Genomic DNA, 17,462 nt, shown 5'->3' with positions numbered 1-17,462 from the left:
ATATGCAGGGACCTGTCTGGGAACTTCATCCCTTTAAGCAATATGGAAAGGGCAGGGAGATCTCAAATCCCTGACATCTGTTCACGTCTTCCAGATGGAGAATGCCTCATATATCACTATATGCATCACTCTCTAGGCACCAAAACCAATAAGCAAATATTTAAATGTTAGAAGGGTAGAAAAAGGAATTTTCAGATTTTCTGGGTTTTTATTAACTATCAGGTTATTCTAGATCTTGTGATAGCCACAGATAGTGCAAAGTCAGCATGGCGTGGGGTTTAATTGGCAGAATGGGATCCCAAAGAGGTGGTGCTAGCTGGGAAAGGAGGATTCACTGATTCATCACACCCCTGAGTAGGGCTCCATGTTTTAAATCAGAACCTCAAGGAATGGGTGGGAATGCAAACTTTGGGATTGAATGCCCAATGGGGAAACTGCAAAGTAGTTCCCCCAACTGATATTTCAGGTCTCTTCTGCTTAGTGGTAAACAGAAAAAGTGTGTGTGAGGAGGAGGTTGTGGGGGCAAAAATCACAAAGTATACCTCTGGCACCCCATTCCTAATTTACCCATCACCTTATTTTCACTCTCCAATTATTGATGGTCAGCGTTATGGATGAGTTGTTCCATGGTGCAACCTGGGATGAGGGGTATGATCTTTGCATTTTAGGGCCAGATCCTGCAAGGTGCTGAGCAGCTCTGTGATGTGCAGAATACCGCCAATTTCAACTAACTTGTAACTGAGGGTGTTTAGTGCCCTGTAGGAAGGATCAGACCCTTCGGCTATGTCTACACTGCGACGGGGAGCATGTTTCCTAGCATGACTAGACAAATGCATTAGTTCTGCTGTAGCTAGCATGCTAAAAGTAGCAGTGTAGCTGGAGTTAGCATGGGTGGTGGCTCAGGCTAGTTGGGTAAGTACATACCCTAGGAGTCCAGGTGGGGCTGTACTCATGCATTAGACCAAGCTGCTAAATATGCTACTCCTGGCTACACTGCTTTTTTTAGTGTGCTAGTTAGAACAGAGCTAGTGTATGTCTGTCTATTCATGCTGGGGAGCACACTCCCACCTGCATCTGCAGTGCAGATGTACTCTTGTTTTGTTTGGGCCCTGATCTGATCTTGCAGAGAACTACTGGTTTAATAGATTATATCTGTTTTGCAGAACAGCATCTAAGTCTGAATATAGAAATAATTTGTGGGGGAGGTAAGGAGTTGGGTCACAATATACACACACATTTCTGCCAGGATAGCAAAATTAGCAAAACTGCATCGTGATAGAATTTATTATTATTTATTTGTATTGGGGGAGCACCTAGGAGCCCTAGACATGGATCATGACCCCATTGCACTAGGCACTGTACAAACACAGAACAAAATGATGATCCCTGCCACCAACGAGTTTACAGTCTAAGTAATGAGCTGAGAAGACATTTAAGGGGATTCATAAAACAGTTGTGCAGTCAGTAAAAATTTAGCTAATCCATGCTACCATCACTCCTTGAACTCTTGTCCACACAAATCCTTTAACAATACAGTAAGACCTATCCTCACATCTCCCTAAGCACAAAATGAAGGGCCAGTTTCTCAGCTGGCTGTAAATCAGCAAAGCTCCATTGTAATCAATTAAAATGAATGGATCTGCACCAGTTTATGTCATCTGGAGTTCTCCCCACCCTTTACAGTTTTCTGTAACATTTTGTACCTGTATATATGTGTGTGTGTTGTCTGTACTTGTTAGTGTATTGTCTTTTATGCATTTCACTATTTACTGTGTGAAAGAATATGAGTTAGTATGAGTGATCCCTGCTTGTCTGGTATATCACATTATAGGATGCTTTCACTGCAGTATGTTACAATACACATTTTTCAAGGCAGGATGTAACCATAAGACATGCATATTTATATATTATCTCTGACCGTGAAGCAGAATGCATTCTTCTTGCCAAAAACAGATTTATGTGTATGTTTTCTGTACGCTTGCTGTTTTGATTAAAAACAAAGCTTTCTCCCCTCCTGTCTTTTTTTTTTTTTTTTAAATACTATTTAGTATCATTGCAGGCATTCATTTTTATAGCATATACTGCCAAATGATCATGAGGTTAAGGGGAGTGTTGCCTAGGACAGACACATGGTACCTCAGCCATACTGCTGCAGGCAAGATAAGGGAATTTCTTCCTTTTTCTATGTTTATATAATATAGCCACTTCCCTGTTTCTGTTGGAAAAAAGAGTTTTATCACTTATTTCATCAGGAATAAGATTCCACCCTTGTTCTTCATTTTGGGGAGTTAGGTTGGGAAAATACATTTCTCTTCAGTCTTTCTCGGGTAAGTTTTCCATATGAACTGGTGGAGTTAGCCAATGTGAGGTCAAAGCACTGATCTGTGACTCAGACTGCAGAGCTCTTGAGTCATTGCTTACAGCTATTCTGTGCCTTTTGTATTGTGTTGTGCCACATACCGCCATTCTTCACCAGGATTGGAGTTTGGAATGCTTCTTTTTCCCTCCCACCCCCATGGAAGTTCATTCAATGTCTCTCTGTGGTGGGTGTACTCATCCCGAGTTACACTCACCTTGTGGAGGTTATAAAAAGCTGCTATTTTACTGCACTCTTCCTCAGGCAGAATGAAAGTAGTAATACAAAAGAAATGTGCTGTGCAGCTCTGGTTCAGATGCTTTCCACTGCATTGCTCGGTTGCTTCTGCCATCCTCTCTAAACATAATAGCTCGCCTGTGAAAGTGTAATGTTATAAGTCATTATAAACATAATATAAAAACCAGCTCAAGGGGGAAGGAGAAAAGTTAAGAAGTATCATGTTACAGAATATGTAAACACTGACTGACTTCTTACTTTTCAGTTCAGTGTGTCAACCCTGCTTCAAAATTAGAAATGAGAGGAGATGAGTTATTTAAAAAGAACTGCAGTGGAATCATCTTATAAGTAAGATGTTTTTTCCTGCCCCTGAGCAACCTCAGCATAAGCACAAGTTCACTATTACCGGATTTGCAATTTGTGCTTTGCAAAGCATCAAAAAATTCATTCTATTTGATTATAAATGAAATATCACTGTATGGACGCTCCAGAATATGATTAAGAGGCCAGTTCATTGAGCCCGAAACTTGAGCCCAGGACCCAACTTGAGTAGCGATGCTGGGCAGTGGGTAGATGAGCTGAGGGTGGGAGGGAAGGAATCCTTCTCCTAGGCCTTGCAGTAACTGTAGAAGCTACTCCACAGAGGTTTCCACAGGGCTTTACACACCTCATCCGTTACAGTTCAAATAGCAGTAGTTTCTCTCTCTCCCTGCCTTCCGGTTGTCCACCCATTCCTGTTCATGGAGCTCATGTTGAGCAGAACTCAGTGCTACAAAGAGGGTGTGCAATACACACACACACATGCACAATCAGCACTTCTTCTGCTGCCAGGGGTCCCTCTGTAGCAGCAGCAGAGGAGAAGGATTTGTGTCTCTAAGCCAGTGGGTCCCAACCTTTTTGGCTCGAGGGCCACAGATATCATTTTTACAACTCTGAAGGGCCATCAGTCTCCACCAGAAGCCCCGCCCCCCCTCCCATTCCCACTGCAGCCAGATGGAAGGAGGTCAGCAAGGAGGCTACCTCTTCACTGATCTCCCGTCCCCCTGGCTGCAGCAGGGAAACTGCATGTGTCCTGTAGCCCCATGTGCTCCACCTGGATCCCTAGGCAATGGATCCCTTCTGCAGCCAAGAGGACAGAAGATCAGAGCTCCCCTACCTCTGGCTCCAGCAGGGACCCCAGCACCTATGGATCTAGGTGGAGAGTTTTTCCCTGCTCCCCGCTACAGAAAGGAGGAGGGCAGTGCTGATCTCCCATCCCCTTGGCTGAAGCAAGGAGCCTGCACCGGTCTTTTAGCCCCGTGGAAACGCACTACACCCGGGTCCTTAAGCTGTGGCTCCTTTCTGCAGCCACCAGGAGGGGAGCCGCGGGCCACTTTGAAAGCCCCCACAGGCCACTTTTGGCCCCTGGGCCACAGGCTGGGAACCACTGCTCTAACCAGACTATTGTGTATTATAATGAAAGAATATTGAAATTATTATAGCTCAGGATACATGACAGCTTTTACTTATACATCATATTTGAACCTTATTTTTTAAAAAAAGTCTTGATGTTTTAATTGTTTAGATGGAAGCATCATTTTTTGTTGGCACTCTTTTTGCTTTTCATTTTCCGTTAGAACTATAGGAAGTTTGCCAGTTGTGTATAAAGCTTAAATAGGTAAATATAATTATCTGAAATATGTTCTGCATTTTGAGTTTCTTGTTCTGTAAACCACTAAAAATTGCATAAAGTTTTTGCCCTGCCTCCCTTTTAATACAACTGAGTTGTTCTTAGATCACAGTATATTGCCAGTTTTCCGTGTATTAGAAGCTTTAACATTCCTGGGAAATAAAATACCCATATTTTCCAACACAAAAATATCTCATCTCCAGTGTAATCAAGTAAGGCAACCGATCACCTTACATGGTCACAATGTGAAGAAATGAAGATAGCAACCATGTCAGGAGAATGGAAATAGCCTGAGAGTTCTGTCAATGTAGCAAGAATAATGACCTTTATTGAGCTTACTTATCCCTAACAGTCGTATAGTGCGCACTTGTGTTTGAGAGTACTCTTCTATGTCTGATAAAAGTCATAGTAGAGAAAAATGGCAGATTACCAAGAAGACATAAGATTGTATCTGTGTTTGGCATCCATTTTAAATTCCTGAAAGTCCAATGGCGTGAGAGAATGCAGTGAGTAGAAGTGGCTCTCTCTGGTACTAAAGATAACATGATAACTAGTTACTTAGTTCTTAAACTATAAATTAGATCAAAGCACTTTTCCTTTACTTAAATACAAGCTATGTGTGAGTATGTGCATGTGCCTGTAAACTGTTAATAGCAAATAATAAAATATGTAATCTAACATATGAACTGGATTACAAATGATCTAAACATCTCACAGTACAGAAAATTAGTCTCTCTTTCTCTCTCTATATATGTATGTATATATTAAATAATATTATTGTACCCTACTGCTTTAAAACCCCTGAGAAGGGCTCTAAAATTCTTATGTGGTTCAACAAGCTGATTTTCTGCAGAATGCTCCCTTAAGAAAGAAGGGCTCCTGGTCTTGTAGTGAGTCAAAGAGTACAACCATCAAAATCCACCTTGCCGAGGTTTTTCAGGGAAAAGAAGCTCAGATCACAGAGTTCAGGGTCCCTTGCACAGAGGGTCTAACTGTCCTTGTTGCTGTCTGTCCCCTCCTCCCACTTTAGTAGCGTGGCTCTCTGCTCCTTTTGTTGTTTATTTGCCCCATTTTACACTGTTTACGCTTTCCTCTCTTCTCCTGTGGATGTACTGTAGAGCTATGAAACTGACACACCAGGACTCTATAGCAACAAATATAAGCAAACTTAAAAAATTTGAAGATTTACCATAAGAATACCACAGGTCTGTCAACCTCAAAATTTTCTTATATTAACAGCGACAATCACTTTTATAATCTGTGCTGATTTACTTGTGTTAGGAGTTCTGGTTTATTAGTTTATATCCATAATCCTATCTAGCTACCTACCTATTTAACATTAGCGCTTAAATATTGCTTCACAACATCAAAGCATGCCTCAGTAAAACAAAGGGACCCATCAATTCTTGTGTGGAGTCTCATTCATCCCTTTGCAAGTCTGTAGCCTTTGTTAGTGTTAATGTTTGCCGAGTGCTTTGAAGATCCAAAGTGATAATGTCAATATGAGTGTTAAAATGACAGCTAGGTGGAATTATATATATATAAACTAATGAACAAGAGTGAAATGTACAAATAGATTAGGGATTAGAATATCTTCTATTTTCTAGTATTGTAGGTTCTGTTACAACCTAAAAATGCAATTCAATAGTCAATTAAATGTATTTATTGTATTGTTTGTTGTTACTGATACAATATTTCTAAAACCTAATGTCTATTAACGATCATTAAAACAAACTGAAATGTGTAGTATGTTGCAACTGGAGGTAGACACCTAGTTTTGTTTTGTTTTGTTTTTAATTCCCAGTGTACATTTAGTGTCTTCTGAATGTTATAGAACTCACCCACTTCTTGGGAGAGAATACTGTTGGGTGTCAAAGTTCAATATGTAAACTTTTATAGTGATAGTTATTTCTTCTGTAATGTCTGACACTTTGAATGAACACAAATCCATAATAATTGTATGACTGGTCCCAGTGGAAGCATGTGGTTTCAGCTGTGCCAGTGGTACTTTAAAGCCTTTATTAAGTAAGCTGGCAGCACACCCAATCTCCAGGCATTAACTTTTATGGCAAAAGAGCTAAGAGAGACTGAACATTTCTTTTTCTGTTATATTTCTTACGTGGACTGGCTTCCAAAACCACAGGCATTGATTTTTAAAAGGTCTACCTATGTGTTAGTGTTACCAGCAGCCACAACATATTTCAAAATTGAGCATTTATCTTATAAATCATGTATAGTTTCTCTCTTACCTGATATATGTTTTTTGAAAGATGATTATTGCCAGATTGCATGAAGGTACTTGATAGTGTTCCAAGCCAAAAAATTCCTCATGCAATGTCATGCAAAAAACTACAAATTGTTTATTTTAAATAAGGCAAAACTTCAAAGTTTTATGTTCAATTAGTCAACATTAAGATACTAGCATATTTTAAGTCATATTTTGAGAATCATTTGTTCAAGGACCTAACTTTTCAGTGACATTCAGAATCTTTTCTCTTGCAGCCATTTCGTAGAGTGACGTTTTCTGTTGTGAGTCAGCCTCAGGACCCACATCAAGGGTCATTGCAGAGTTGCTATGACAGCGGTCTGGAGGAGTCAGAAACACCAAGCAGTAAGAGTTCATCAGGGCCAAGACTGGGTGCCCTTCCACTCCCAGAGGACAACTACGAAAGGACTACGCCGGATGGCAGTGTTGGTGAGGCAGAGCATATGGAAAATGGTAGGGGCAAACACAACATTCACACACATAATCACACTAGTGAGCCATAATAAGTAGACTTGTGGAAAGGTCAGTCCAAAATAATAATAAAATAAAATAGCTTAAATTATAACTATTTTATTTTAAATGATAAGGTTTGTTAAAATGCAGCTATACAAAATAATGGAACATAACCATATAAATAAAATAATCAGCACTTTTTTAACATTATTTTAAAACTACATTGCTGAAACAGTTAAATAACAACACATTTTTTAACAAAAGGAACTGATAAGGGACTTTTGTTCTCTTTTTTACTTACATTGTTTATGACATTTGTCTGAAATTGAATTTGTGCAGCATCAGCAAAAAGAAAATAGGCATTAAAAATCTCCTGCTAGAGTCTTCCCTTTCCCCCCAACATTATGCAGCATGTTTTCAAAACAATATTGAGTTTCAACTCCATGCTGAATTATTTAGGAAAGGAAAGCACTGTTTTTTTTCCCTCCACAGTTTATTGTGGAAATACTTTTAGAACATCTCATTTAAATTAAGGATTTTTGTACCTCGGGGGATGGAGTGGGGAATAGATCCTGATTAGCAGCATGAGTAATTCTTCAGCAATTACAAAATTATGGAAATTAAATACTTAATAGTTTGCAGTTTTCTTTTGTGTCTACAATTAGGTAGAAAATAGTGGACTTTAAAATACTTTTTTTAGTAGATCTGAAATAATATACTGTTCCACACTTATTGACCCTTATCTAAAGTCCATTGAAGTCAATGGGCATTGACTTCAGTGGACTTGAATGATGCCCATAAATTATATAGTATATTACTGCATGTCAAAGAGTACATGGTCCTGACATGTGAAATGATGAGTTTGCTAATCAAGTTTATTTAGTTGTATGTGTGAGAATGCTAGAGTATCATCAGCTCCTTAAACCCAGAATAGATCTGGTTTGGCTTTGTGCATGACTTTAGCTTCTTTCAAAGACTCACATCAACAGTTAAAAATTGTTCTTGTTTCCCCCCCTAAAATAGACATATTGACCCAATAAAAATTGATTGTTCTCGGTGGTCAGGAAATTGGCAAATCTAATGAATATGAGGAATAAGAGCTGCAACAATCTGCATTTGCTGAAGGTCTGCATTTAAACAATGTGAGACTCTTTCACCAGATTAATGGACCCCTTTTCCTATGGAAATAATAATTATTCTAAATTTAGTTATCATTTGTCTAGTTATATATGTGTGTGTATGTGTGTGTATTAAAATTTCTTTTTAGGGATAGAAAAAAATGAAAGCTGTTGTTGGGAGCCTATTTCCTAAATTGTGATTTTTTTTAATTATAATTTTTATTTTTGTTAATTTAAGGGTAAAATTTAGTGCTTAGGAAAATGAGGCTAAAGCACTGGCTATATCCAGGTAGATACAGTGTAGTGAAGGCAAATATTTTTCAGATTTAATTGAATAATTTCACAGTTCTTCAGAAACTGTTTGAGGACCCAATATGTATAAAGCAATATATAGTCATAGTCTTGGACAAACTATAGGATTATGATTTCTCCTAACTTTTGATGTGCCTTTCAGTAAATAATAAAAGTGCTTTTTTCTAAATTTATTAACTTCTCATAAATTCCAACATACAGTGAACTCTAGTTTGCTTAAATTTTGGAAATTGTATGGCAACTGGCATTATACTGTGTTAACTGTTAAACTTCCACCAAAAAAAAAACAGTCAGATTTTTTTTTGGAGGAAGAAAGTAACTTTCTTTGTTAAAATTACATGCTTACCCTTTGAAATTAGACAGATTTCAGAATATGTAGAAGCACAGCCAGATGAATCTACTGAATGTATTTATTATGCCATGAACACCTCTAAAACAAGAATAACATGATAGATTGGTAGAATGCATGGATTACATACAGTAAGGGAAAATTTTTGTCATATTCACAAAATCTTGAACTGAGCCCTGTGAAAGGTGGGTGACATTGCAATGAAAATTATACTGTATTGACTTTTGAATTCTGTTGTCACTTTTAAAAACAGGATTTAGACAGTGGCATGTCATCTGTCTCCAGTAATTTTTGTTAGCATTAGTCAATAGGTGATGACAGAACAAGACGCAATGCACTTTTGGTCCTTCATAAATGTAGCATTTGACATTTGAGTGAGCATTTTCTGTGATCCACATTTTAAGATGACTTGTCTAGCTATATAGTACAATTGTATTGTTCAAATTCTGGTAATTTAATCTTCAATGTTAATGGATCATTCTGACATAAATAGAATTGGAACTGAAACCTGTCAAGTATTCATTTGTCATATTTAATTTGAATCTCGGTAATCTGCAGTGTTTTTTGGTTGGTTAGGTTTTAATCAGGATTTGTATTGGATTTTCATTTGGATATTCTATGGAAACAGAACTTTGAAAGCTATCTGAGTTTTTAATTGTTATTACTTCAAATATTTACCATTTAATTTCAACCAGTGTGAAACAATGCAGTTATAACTAATTACTTTGGTTTTACTTTCATTTTAAAGTTTGAAAAGATAATTTTCAGTACAGTAATGCAAAACCTTCTGATACCTTTGATGCATTCTCGGCACAAGATAGGACACTAATGAAAACAAGGCACCTTTCATGTTTCAGCAATTGGGAAAAGGCTGAATCTACTGCAGCCAGAGTAAATATTGGTAATGAAATGCAACTTCCTAAATTTGTTGGTTAGATATCTCTACTTTCTCAGATTAGTATAAAATAGAGAATTGAAACAATAGGGGAAGTGGGTTGGCTTTCTTTATAATAAACTGTATAGTATATTACCAGTTTACATGAATGTCAGATGTATTGTAGATTGAGGTTTCTTCACATTATTAGGTGTGGTGTCAGCTGTGGCAGAGGTGGGGGAGAGAGAAGAAATGTTAGCAGACTGGCTTTGAAAATGTAGAATGAAAAGATCTGCTAATTTGTAAGATCTGCAGAACCAGAAATAACGTCTGAGCCTTTCCCCCACCCTTGCAGCTTTCTTTACAAGGAGACCCTAGTCATTTGTGCAACCTTGTCCAACAAGCATCAATTGTTTCTTTAATGTGGCCATTAAAAAGGCATTCTTTTAACAGAAATTGCACAATGCTTTTCTAAAGTGGACATATTTTTTTCTTTACCTTTTGATTTTTATATTCTGAATATAGGCATTGTCATACTAGATCAGATTCCTGGTCTATCAAGCACAGTATTCTGTTTCTGACAGTGACCAGTATCAGATAATACATAGGCCTGCATGAGAAACCACAAAATAGAAAATTGTGGAACAACCTTCTTTCCTAATCTCTGGTATATTTTAGAAAATTAGGTTGGTTTAAGAATGTCAGTCAAGGGTGTGAAAAATCCACACCCCTGAGTGGTGTAGTTAAGCCAGCCTAAATCCTCATGTAGACAGTGCTAGGTTGATGGAAGAATTCTTCCATCAACCAAGGCACCACCTGTTGGGCAGGTGGCATACCTACACTGAGGGGAGAATCTGTAGCTACACTGTAGCTTTTAAAATGAAGACAAGCCCTTAGTTAGCAGTCTGCTTATGCCCTGAATCATGAAGGTTTATATTTTCTAAATTATTATTTATCCTATCTAATTAAATTATGACTGTTGTCACTATGCATGCATGCCATTTTATTCATTCTACTATGTTATTGGCCTCAGTGATCTCTTGTGGCAATGTGTTTCACAAGTTAATTATCAGCTGTGTACAAAAAACTATTCATTTTTATCAGTTTTATATTTGTTTTCTTTCAAGAACACTGAATTACCCCATTGTTCTTGTATTATGAGAGAGAGTAAATAGAAGCGCTCGATTTATCTTTTCTATACTATTCCTTTTTTTTTGTACCTTGACCATGTACTCTCATATTTGTCTCTTTTCTGAACTAAAAATTCACAGCCTTTCCAATTTTACCTCATATATAAGTCTTTTTGTGCACCTAATAGCTTTTGTTGCCTGTCTCTGAACTTTAATTTCCACTGTATGTTTTCTGAGATAGGGGTGATTGACCTGAATACAGTATTCCATGTGAGGGCATTACAATATTTTAAGTATTATTTTCTATCCCATTTTTTTACATATCCTATCATTGGGGCAAAGCTTTTCATTGACCATGTCTGTAATGATGCCCACATCTTTGTCCATGTGGCTAATTTAGAACTCAACAGTGTATACGAGTAGTTCAAATAAATCCTTCTGATGTGCACAACCTAGCATTCGTAAACAATAAATTTTATATCTTGTCCATTCAATTAGCTTTGTTAGGCCCATCTGAAGTTCCTCAGAGTCCTCTCTAGTCATAATTAAACAAAATAATTGATATTTATATAAATTTATAATTTACTTATAATATATATATTTTTTTTTTATTTTGTAGCACCTTTCATCCAATGATAAGAAAAGGAAGTACAACCATTCATTAAGACTCACAGCAAGCTTTTCAGAGAGCAGCTCTGGCCCACTAGATTGTGCATGTGGCTGAGAGTCAAGAGATTTAAATACTGTTCCTTTCTGTACCACTGACTTAGTTAAGTCACTCAAACTCCGTGTCTTGCTACCGAATCTGTAAGGTTGGAGAATAGTGATCTGCCATCTTTATAAAGGGTTGTGAGATCTACAGATGAAAATAAAGAAATTATTTATATATCCATCATTTTATAGAAGGGGAAAACCAAAGCAAAAGAAGTTTAAGTTACTTGCCTAGGTTCATAGGAAGTGAATGATAGAGCATGGAATAGAACTCACAACTCCTGACTCTCATTGCTAGCTTATAGTCACTAGACAATTGTCTCCCTCCTAAAAAACAGCAGTAGATAAATGACACTCCAATCAACAGACAAATAGCTAAATGACAAGAAAGAAAAGTGGAATTGTCCACTTCTAGCAATACAATTTGACTACTGCATTATTTTACCTATGGCAATTTCCACTTTAGTCCTCAGGTATCAAACTGGTTGTGCAAAATTAGAGATCCATGCTCACAGACCAAGAGGGGTTAGCAGTGCATAAGATAAGCAGGCTTTTTAAAAAAATATGGAGTGTTAAGGGATTTCAGGTAATCAGAAAATAAATACTAAGTGTAATTCAGTTTTATTCATTTACGGCCTAATCTGTCACACTTACTTTTGTAAAGTGTTAGTCAACTTCATGGAGTAGAGTATTAAATGTGAGTAAAGGTAGGAGAATGTAGCCACACATAGTTTTACATTATTCAGAACCCATTTTTTCCTGCAGGTATTTACAGTGGAGGATATTAGTGCAAGATTTTTCTTTAGGAATATTAACTCATAGTAGGCTCAAAATTAAGTCTCTTTTATATAAACATTACCATACAGAAACTCATGGGCTTGTTCCTAAGAGCTGCTGTACATTAACAGACCCCATTATTTGTAGGTGCTTTGCACTTCTCAGGATCAGGTCCTGCATTTGTTTGTTAGTAGTGTTATTTTAAAGCTAGATCCTGAAACTCTTACTTATGAAATAGTCTATAGGATAGTTTGTGGGAGTAAAGATTTGCAGGAATGGAGTTTATACTGAATTAGTATTCTGCTGTTGTTGTACAAATGCAGTAATTATATCGCTGCATAGTAAGAATTCATACTTTTTTGCATGCTTTTCCCCAGACTACTATATATGTTAAGTTTGTCTGAAATATTTTTAAAAATCCAACCAACCAAACAAAAAAACCTGCATGAATGATCATGTTGACATTTCATTTCATTGCTTGAGAAAGAATTTTCATTATTGCTTCTGAAAAATGCTGTATTTCAGTTATTAACACAAATGAACTCCTGACCCAGGTGAGCCTAGCATCCTGCCACAAGTGATATTTTGGATCACAATTACACTTTCTGTGATGGAATAAGCCTAGAGTCAATTAATTTTGAGAATGAGCTATTCTGAGACCTGTAAAAAGACAAGACAACTCTCTGAGAGAAAGAAGATAGTTCAGTTCACAGTATAGAATACAAAAAGCCTTTTGGGTGAAAAGGTCTCAAAGCAGCACCAGCCACTGCCAGAATAAGAGATGCAAAACCTGCAGATGTATCTCCACTGCTATAGTGGTCAATACCTCCCACAACACACCTTTGAAGATCCATGGGTCATATACATGCCTGTCACAACACCTGGTGTTCCTCATCCAGTGCACTAAATGCCCCAATAACTGAGTGAAATCAGACAATCACTACCCTCTTGAATGAACTCACACAGAATAATAATAAAAGACAAAGCTGGAGCTGTTCTGTTATCACAGTTCGTAAACAGGGTTGCTGTAGCCCAGAGACCCAGCAGTTCACCTTGTAACCATGACACACACAAAGCGATCACTCCATATCTTACCTCTCAGTCCTCATCCTCAAAGGAAATCTGCACAACACCTTCAAAAGATGAGCCTGGGAGCTTAAATTAATAACTTTGCTAGACACTAAAAGTCACAGTCTTAATAAGAACACTGAATTTATGGTTTATTACAACAATCTCTAACCCACTAGCCTCTGTTTTTTGTTCTCTGACAGCAGGGGTGTTAATGGGCCACTTATGCCAAACAATCTTGTATTTAGCTGTGATACTCTGAATACCTTTCCCAGATCTGAAGAAAAACGCTGAATAGATAAGCTTGTCTCTTTCATCAACAGGGACTGGGCCAATAAAATATATTATCTCACTCATCTTGTCTCTCCATTATATTAATGCAGTCCTGCTGAAGCCGTGGGTCTATTTGGGAGTAGATTTTTTGCCACTTTTCTCTTTTAAAAACATCTTTTGAAATGTTTTCCCCATCTTCAGCTCTTCCTTTTGTGAGTTTCTCCACTGGTAGACTAGATAGTGGCATATCACATGATATCCAACAAACAGTTAATACTTCATATATATGCATGGTAGCACCTTTACTTTCAAACTTATATAGTGTTTGCTCTTAAACAGTTTATTATAATCATTATTATTACTACTATTTATAATTATCTCTAATCAAGATTAAGGCTCCAGTTTTAGTAGGTGTATACATGCAAGTACATGTTCAGCTTAATTAGATGTTGTATTTGCATATAAAATATTTTGTTTTTTTTTGTTTTTGGCAAAGTGTTTTTTTTTAACTCTTTGTTCTTAGTTTCCTTCAAATAAATTTACTGGGTATTTTTAAAAGGAAGTACTTTGTATTAAAGTTTTACAAAATTAAAAGACAGTCACCAAAAATAACCACTTGTGACAAAGTACATAAAACATACAAGAAAATAAAATGGCTCAATCTTGCATTTCTATCTGATCTCAAACTTCCACTGCAGTTATTGAGAATTGTAACTGTGAAAAAAAAGCAGTATCAGACATATTATGTGCATAAAAGAAGTAGAAGTTCCACTGTAGAGAAAAGGAAGTAGACATACCATTGCAGAAAAAAGTAAATCAGGCTTACCAAAAATGTAGTAATAATAAACAACTTGTTTCTTTCTGATCCACTGAAAATATTTATGCCATAATACATATTGTTGTCTTAGACACAGAGGAACTCAGATTCAAATTCTAGTTTACAATCCAAAAAATTTGAAAAGGCTGCTAAATATGCCCATATAAATCCCAACAAACTCATGTTTTTTATCATGTTCACTGAAAGAAATGAGAAAAGAGAGAAGACATTTTTATCGTGTTAACAGGTTATACATAGCACATGGGTTTAGTTTTTCCTCCTTTTAAGGAACAAGTTTGAGGGATGTTTGACAAAGAAGATACTATTTATGTGTAAAGAGATTATTTTTTTGGATGGAAATTTTGCTAATTTTTTTTTACATGTGATTGCTGTCAATATTGAACATAGGTTTGTTATTGCTTCTAATTTTACTTTTTGTGTGTGTGTCATGGTTATAAGGTGAACTGCTGGGTTTCTGGGCTACAGCAACCCTGTTTACCAACTGTGATAACATAACAGCTCCAGCTTTGTCTGGCACTTGTACGCCCTTTTCCTGTGACCAGTGGCTGAATAAAGTGGCTCAAAGACAGTTTATTCAAAACAAAGTATTATTTATTGACTCAAAGGCACACAGCATTCAAAGAAGTGAGATAAAACAGCAACAGGCCTACATGCTCAGGTCTTAAACTTTATTCTTTCCTTTCACATTTTGGGTAATTTCCCCTCAGCTCAGACACCACTATACATGCTATGCCTGGGACATACAGTGAGCCCCCACAGCATATTCTCAGTGTCTTCCCTGTCAGAGACTCATATCCAGCCACTACTGCCTGCTCAACCTTCTTTTCGCTCTAAGCAGGGGTCTTTAATGGTTTAGTCATTTAGTGTCCCTTTGATGCTGGACATGGCTGGGAAAAATAAAACTGCTAGCCTGATTGGAGAGCAGCAGGAGGGCATTTCTCAATTAATAGCTCCCCCATTATTCCCTTAAGAATCCTTGGTATTCTCTCTGAAGGTACCTTATCTCTGTCTTTGTTTCATTTCCTGTTTGTTTATTCCAGACAGCCTTCTTCGATTTAACTCCATACAATCAGGCAGGATTATTCTCCATAGTGTTAAAGGCCATTTTTTCATGAGGAAAGGCAAGACAGAGTTTATAGAAAGGAATTTGCATGTTAATGAAGTATTGATGTTGATCAATGCACAGTTATGAACACATCTGTCTCAAGTGACTTCTGAACCTTTTTTTTTATATTTTGCACAACTGGGCAGCTCTGTTATCTGTCTAAGGTATCTGTCTAATATATCTGTCTACTTATTTGGCCCACATCACTCTGAGAGTACATCTTTACTGCCATAAAAAAGCCACAGCAGTGAGTCTCAGAGCCCAGATCAACTCACTCAGGCTCACAGGACTCACACCATAAGGTTAAAATTGCAGTGTAGATGTTCCATCCCAGGATACTTTTTCACTGACGGCGACAAATTCGCCACTGTCAGATCGATCTATCCAGATTGATTGAGCAGTCAGTGAAGACCCGCTCAGTCGATCTGGAAGTCGACTTGTTAAAACCACCCTCTCAAGTGGTGCAGCGCAGTGAAAATGCCACGCACAACGGAAGTTAAGAAGTCGACGGAAATTATGCAAGCTACTCTGTGTAGCTTGCATAACTCGCGTCGACTGCCACTGAATTTTAAGGTTAGTGTAGACCAGGCCTCAGGCTGGAGCCTAGGCTTTGAGATCCACCTCCCCTCACTGGGTTTCAGACCTCAGGCTCCAACCCAAGTGGGAATATTTACACTGCTATTTTTATCTGTGTAGCAGAAGTTCGTCAGTTGACCCAAGCTCTGAGACTTGCTGTGGTGTGTGTTTTTTTGCAGTGTAGGTGTACCCTAACTATCTGAATTCATTTCTAAAATTAAAATAAGTAACAGAACAACTCCCCTCATTCTCTTCCCCACCTCTGGATGTAAAACCTTGAATAATTAGATTTTTTTAGGCATTTTATTTTATGGCTGTGGTAAGAATGTAATAGTCACCTACATACGCTTATTGCACATCAGTGTAACTCTGTTGATATAAATGGAGTTACTCCTGATTTACATCATTGAAGCAGACTTGAATCAGGCCCACACAACCTTATTTTTAGTTTCACAAGGAGTTTAAACTTTTCTTGCATATGTTTCTATTTATCTGTGTTGATTTTATCTTACTGTCTTTTTAAAACATATTCTTTGAAAGTTTAAACTCACATATTTTAGATCAGTTTTTCAGCATAAAATATTTTTTACTGTGTTACATTTAAGAACCTTTGAAGAAATTTGCTTTTACAGTTCAGTTGACAAGTTAGTATGGTGCAAAGGAATGGGAAAAGAAAATAATGGGATTTTTGTAAGTTTTCTCCGTGAAGCTGTTTTAACTGTCTTTAGGTGAAAAAACTTTAGGGTCTTTTTCAGTAACATGTAAGAAGAATCAACAGGTACTTTACAAATGAAAGTAGTTATGCAAGTCACTTACAAGTGTAGTCAATTATTCTAATTGTTTTCTAAAAAAAAGAGTTGTATGTGCTGTGGTTTTCAGGACTTGCTAGTCCAAACATGTATATGTGTATCAACAATTCCTCGCTAACATATCCTGAAAGATTTTGAAACTTGTGTCTCTAAAACTGCTTTAAGAGAAAAGAAAACCAGAACTTAAAGTGGAAAAGACAGCATGGACATGGAGTTTACCAGATAATTTAAACAATTTTTAGCCAAGATTATTGGAGCCATAAGCTTAATAATCAGAACTCTTTTCTAATTTACTGGTAGTTATGGCTATAAATCCTTTTACAAAAAGATGAGAATATAACACTGTGACTTCATGCAGAAGAGTTAGTAATTTATGCAAAGAAAAGTAGAAAGAAATAGGCCCAATAGACTTAAACTAACTGAGCAAATTTCTTTTATATTGCACACAAATAAGGATACAATATTGCAGTGTTAGATTGTATTAAGTGACATCTTTAAGACTTTTAAATGGGCCAAAACAATGTGTGACATTTTGAATTCT

At 37.0% G+C, this 17,462-nt stretch overlaps 1 protein-coding gene across 1 annotated transcript in view; it reads left to right on the top strand.

Annotated features, from left to right (window-relative positions):
* Positions 1-17,462, top strand: part of PCDH7 (protocadherin 7) — a 354,987-nt gene that overhangs the window by 162,228 nt on the left and 175,297 nt on the right. Inside the window, exon 2 of the mRNA XM_067562546.1 lies at positions 6,765-6,981. Coding sequence (XP_067418647.1) covers positions 6,765-6,981 — 217 coding nt within the window. The remainder of the gene's footprint in view (positions 1-6,764; positions 6,982-17,462) is intronic.

This window comes from Emydura macquarii, unplaced genomic scaffold (assembly GCF_026122565.2).
Source record: "Emydura macquarii macquarii isolate MOO-44397 ecotype Brisbane River unplaced genomic scaffold, CSIRO-AGI_Emac_v2 contig_2448, whole genome shotgun sequence".
Taxonomy (NCBI): Eukaryota; Metazoa; Chordata; order Testudines; family Chelidae; genus Emydura; species Emydura macquarii.
The sequence above is the reverse complement of the archived record's forward strand: the minus strand, read 5'-3'. Positions and strand labels throughout refer to the sequence as shown.